Source organism: Gossypium raimondii, chromosome 6, assembly GCF_025698545.1.
Source record: "Gossypium raimondii isolate GPD5lz chromosome 6, ASM2569854v1, whole genome shotgun sequence".
NCBI lineage: Eukaryota > Viridiplantae > Streptophyta > Magnoliopsida > Malvales > Malvaceae > Gossypium > Gossypium raimondii.
This window is the reverse complement of record NC_068570.1, coordinates 17,369,159-17,374,754: the sequence shown is the minus strand read 5'-3', so window position 1 is coordinate 17,374,754 and position 5,596 is coordinate 17,369,159. Positions and strand designations below refer to the sequence as shown.

General features: G+C 39.9%; 1 protein-coding gene across 1 annotated transcript; it reads right to left on the bottom strand.

The window, feature by feature from the left end:
• Positions 1–1,654: 1,654 nt before the first annotated feature.
• On the bottom strand, positions 1,655–4,640 carry LOC105771790 (uncharacterized). The gene is made up of 10 exons (XM_012593183.1): positions 4,560–4,640; positions 4,235–4,502; positions 3,746–3,828; positions 3,328–3,615; positions 3,046–3,231; positions 2,899–2,970; positions 2,483–2,686; positions 2,196–2,368; positions 2,003–2,108; positions 1,655–1,867 (listed from the first exon to the last, which is right to left on the bottom strand). Exons 1-10 carry the CDS (start codon positions 4,638–4,640, stop codon positions 1,655–1,657), a joined length of 1,674 nt encoding a protein of 557 aa, XP_012448637.1.
• Between the last annotated feature and the right edge of the window lie 956 nt (positions 4,641–5,596).

Here is a 5,596-nt window from a genome sequence, read left to right as displayed (position 1 = left end):
TCGCCCATGTGGGCCCACACAGCCCAAAAATGGCTTTGGCCGTATGGATCACACAGCCTGGCCCAATAATCCCATATGCTCGTGTGGCCCACACGGCCGAATTCGGTCCTACCCGTGTATTGCACACGACCAGCCTCATCGATCGCACGCCTGTGTTTAGCCACATGGCCTACGCGTCGACAGTCCCACTTTTCGGTTTTTCACTGATTACCGATTTTAGTGTTGTGTTTACACACCTGATTCCGCTTGTAGTTAAACCACACTCCGAGTACTCCAAAACCTAGATTCAACCCAAAACATCAATTAATCAACTACTTAATTCGATATTCCATCAAAGGCTAAGAATGTTAAAAATCGATCAACAATCGAAAAGCCCCTTACCGAAATCCACCGAAATCTCCCACTCAATTCCTTGAAGATGCACCAACCAACTCTTGGTCTCCACCTAAAACAAGAGTCGTAAACCTTCTCGTTAGACCCCTAGTCGAATTTCACTTTAAACTTCAATTAAACCATACTTACCGATCAAGCACAACTGACTGTTGTTAGAGAAAAACCCCAGCTGAAAAGAACCAAAAAAGGAGTGTAAGAGAGGATTCGAAATTTTCCTTGCTAGGAGGAGAGGAAATTGAAAAGAATACAACCAATTAAAAACCCCAAGAGTACAAATATAACCCTTCATTCAGTAACTTATTAAACGAGGCAACGAAACACCTAGATCACTTACCAAACTGACGAAAAAGCAAAGTGCAATTTAACAACGCAAGAGCGAACAAATCGCAAAGAGGAATCAATGAGTGAAAGAGGCAAAACAGAGGAGGCGACAACGATAAAAAGAAAAAGAAAACGATGGGAAGGGAAATGTGAAAAGTCAAAAAGGAACAAAAGATGCAGCAAAAATTCACCAAGCAATATTCGGCAAAGGGAGGAGCAAAATGACGAACGACAAACTAGAGGGGAAGGGGAAACTAACATAAAAAATTTTGTGAACAGTATGGGGAACTGATTTTTTTTGAAAAAAAAAGAATCACAAGAATCAAAATAAAATCAATAATAATCTGGGTAATATGAGAATTCCCTTATTTTGCTCCTCAATCCAACGAAATACTCCCATTATCCCTTAATTTCCTCCACTAAACTGTCCATCACACTCCCATTCACCCTCAAACTCCCCAAACCGTCCAAAAAAAATTCCCCAACAACCAAATTTAAACCTCACTCAAACACTGCAGCATTTTGGTCAACCTACAACACTCACACGACATAAGCAGTAAAAATAAATCCTTTATTCGCGCAGAGCCTCGAACTTCTAATCTTCAGCACACCAACCTACAACTTAGCCACCAGACAGTAGGCCCATTTTGACATTTTTTTACAAACAATTAATTAAAAGCCTACTGTCTAGAGATAGGGCTTTATTCATTTAAAACAAAATTTTTTGCCCAAGTTAATGCTTGAACCCAAGACTTTTCAGACACTCCCAGAACACCTAACCAATGAAGCAGACATATATTTGTGTCACAAACATACAAAAATAAATATAAGATATTTTTAGGGTGCTACAACTCTACCCTCTAAAAGAAAATTTTGGCCTCGAAATTTTACCTGATCAGAACAGATGAGTATACTGCAGCCGTATCGCATCATCAAGCTCTCACATGGCCTTCTCTGAGCTATGATTATGCCAAGGAACCTTAACCAGTGGGATGGATTTTTTTCTTAGAACCTTTACATCACGATCCAGTATCTGAACCGGCTCCTCCTCGAAAGTCAGATCTGGTCTAACCTCAATCTCCTCTACTGGAACAATATGCGTGGGATCAGAGTGGTAGTGCCTCAACATAGAGATGTGGAACACGTCATGAATCTAACCCAATTCCAAAGGTAACTCCAACTGGTAAGCAACTGGTCCCATTCGCTTGAGCACAAGGTAAGGTCTAATAAATCTAGGGCTCAACTTGCCATTGCAACCAAATCTCAGTATCTATTTCCACGGTAAAACCTTAAGAAAAATGAAGTCCCCCACCGAATACTCAATCTCTCGACACTTTAGATCCATATAGGACTTCTGTCTGTCTGATACCGCCTTCAGTTGGTCTCGAATCAACCTAACTTTATCATCGATATCAGAAACTAGTTCAGGTACCAGAACATGTCGCTTGCCCAACTCAGTCCAACATGAAGGTGTGCGTTACCTACGACCATATAATGCCTCGTAGGGTGTTATCTGAATGCTAGGCTGATAGTTGTTGTTATAACCAAATTTTGCTAGCGATAGGTAATCCTCCCAACTGCCTCGGAAGTCAATCACACAACTTCTCAACATATCCTCCAGTATTTGAATCACCCTCTCTGGCCGACCGTCAGTCTGCGGATGGAACGTAGTACTGAAGTCCAATCTTGTACCCAGAGCTTCATGTAGCTTTTTCTAGAACCGAGACGTGAAGTGAGGATCCCTATCAGATATTATTGAAACCAGTACCCCATGAAGTCTCACTATCTCAGACACATACAATTTAGACAACTTCTGTAAAGAGTAGTCAGTACGAACCGGTATGAAGTGGACAGATTTAGTCAATCGATCCACAATGACCCACACTAAATCCTTCTTAGTGGGTGTGAGGGGTAAACCACTAACGAAATCTATAGTTACACGCTCCCACTTCCAAAGTGGAATCTTGACTGGCTACAACAATCCCGAAGGTAACTGATGTTTAGCCTTAACCTGCTGGCATTTCAGACACTTAGCCATGAATTTGGTAACCTCTCGCTTAAGACCTGGCCACCAGTATAACTCACGAAGGTCACGGTACATCTTATTTCCACCCGGATGCATAGCATAAGGGCTACTATGCATCTCTCTCAGAATATACTGCCTCAATCAGTATCTTTCGGTACACAGATTCTCTCACGAAAATAAAGCTCCCCTTCGCTATTCAGTCTTAAATCCTCGGTATTCCCACTCTCAACCTGTCAGAAACGAAAACCCAACAACTCACCATCTATCTGCTTACTCTTAATTTGCTCTATCCACGTTGGTTTAACTTGAAGTTCAGCCAACAAACTACCATCATCAAATAAAATGAGGCGAGCAAACATGGCCCTCAGATCAGTCATGGCTCTACGGCTCAGTGCATCGGCCACCACATTAGCCTTACCAGGGTGGTATTCAATCGTACAGTCATAGTCCTTAAGCAGCTCAGTCCATCTACGCTGCCTAAGATTAAGCTCCTTCTGAGTGAGGGGGTACTTAAGGCTCTTGTGATCAGTGTAAATGATACATTTCTCACTATACAAATAATGCCTCCAGATTTCCAATGCAAATACTACTGCAGCCAACTCCAAGTCATGCATCGGATAATTTGCCTCATGAGTCTTAAGCTGATGAGACGCGTAAGCTACCACCTTACCCTTTCGCATCAATACGCATCCTAAACCGACATGTGATGTGTTGTTGTAAACAATAAACTCCTTTCTAGACTCTGGCTGTATTAGAACAGGGGCCTCATTCATTACAGCCTTGAGCTTCTCAAAGCTCTCTTGCTGCAAATCAGTCCAGTTAAATGGTACACCCTTACGTAGTAGCTTAGTCAATACCCTACCAGTCCTAGAAAACTGTGGATCTCAGATACAGTCTTAGGCTACTTCCAATCCAAGACAACTTCAATCTTTCGAGGATCGACTCTAATCCCCTCAGCAGAAACCGCATGTCCTAAAAATGTTACTTCACATAACCAGAACTCACATTTATTAAACTTGGCATACAATTGTTTTTCTCACAGAATCTGTAGAACCACTCTGAGGTGTTCATTGTGCTCATCCTCAGTTCTTGAATACACCAGTATTTCATTAATAAATAACACTATGAACCGATCTAGATAGGGCTGGAACACTCAATTCATCAGATCCATGAAAGTTGCTGGTGCATTCGTCAGTCCAAATGGCATAACTAGGAACTTGTAATGACCATATCGACTCCTAAATATTATTTTCTATACATCAATCTCCTTAACCCTCAACTGATGATATCTTGGTTGGAGATCAATCTTGGAGAAAATTGTAGCACCTTGGAACTGATCAAATAGATCGTTTATCCTCGGTAGGGGGTACTTATTCTTTATGGTCAACTTGTTCAATTATCGGTAATCAATACACATACACATGGATCCATCCTTCTTTTTCACAAACAGAACTGGTGCTCCCCACGGAGACACATTAGGGCGGATGAACCCACGATCCAGTAACTCTTGAATCTGAGCCTTAAGCTCCACAAGCTCTTTCGGTGTCATTCTATAGGAAGCGATGAACACTGGAGCTGTACCAAGAAGGAGCTCAATCCCAAACTCTAGTTTACGATTCGGAGGTAACCCAGGTAGCTCTTCAGGAGAAACGTCCGGAAAGTCCTTAACTGTCCTGATATCCTTAACCGAAGAACCTCTAGAATCTGAAACACTAATGTAGGCCAAATATGCCTTACATCCCTTACGAACCAACTTTTCTGCCTTCAATGTAGAAACCACATTCGATAAGTAGTTTTAACGTTCCCCAATTACGACTACCTCGCTATCGTCTTCAGTTTTCAGTACAACTCTTTTTGTGGCACAGTCCAAACTCACTTGGTGTGTGACCAACCAATCCATCCCCAGTATTAGATAAAACTCTCTAAAAGACAGTTCGGTCAGATTAGCCAGAAAAATAGCCCCTTGAACCTCTAAAGTTATGTCTCTAAACAACTTATTTACCTTTACTGATTGTCCCAACAGACTCAATATAGTCACATCTCTCGTAGTGCACTCAACCAGTATACCCAAGTTTTTAGATACGATACAAGCTATATAGAAGTGAGTGGATCCTATATCTATCAGTGCAGTCTAAGGTACATTATAAATAAAGAACGTACCCGTGATAACGTCTAAAGCATCTCCATCCTTTCGGCGATGTGCAACAGAAACTAGAGCTGACTGCCTCACCTCAGTATGACTAGCACCTCTGCCCGGTGCTCTCTGACCACGGCCCAACCCATTACCACCTCTAATCTGACCACGGCCTCTTGGTGGTGGTGCAGTATATTAAAAAAAGTGTCAAACTCGGATACTAAATGATATATTAAACCTTCATAAAATAATAATTTTTAATTGAATAAAAATAACAAGTTAATGCAAAAAATAAATAAAAAATATTAATTAAATATTCCTTAATGAATGTCATTTTCAATATGATCCTATAAATCAAACTCAAAATATATTCATAAAATTGGCTAATGCTTTAGTTTTTGGAAAAGAAATTTCTTTTTATAATTTTATTACACTAATTAAAATTACATAATACTAATTATTTTTAATTGTTGTGTATCCAAGTTAAAATTGATTTTTTTCATTTTTCCAATCATTCTCTCATGTGTTTTAAATAGTTATTTGGTAACATTTTTTTAAAATTTCTAACGTTTAATTAGTTGAGTTGTCCAAAATCACATATATGACTAAGAATCCCAAATCACATATATGGTTATGAATATGTCCAAAAGAAAAAAAACATATATGGTTAAGAAAATCTTGGTCATTAATTTTAGACACCTTAATTAATATTGGTTCAATTT

Excerpts from the sequence above, each read along its gene's own strand:
- LOC105771790 (XM_012593183.1), bottom strand. The coding sequence starts at position 4,640 with ATGGATTGGTTGGTCACACACCAAGTGAGTTTGGACTGTGCCACAAAA. Across the intron at positions 2,369-2,482 it reads AGATAGTGAGACTTCATGGG|ACTGACGGTCGGCCAGAGAG; the intron begins GTACTGGTTTCA and ends TTCCATCCGCAG. Across the intron at positions 2,109-2,195 it reads GAGGCATTATATGGTCGTAG|GTTGATTCGAGACCAACTGA; the intron begins GTAACGCACACC and ends TGATAAAGTTAG.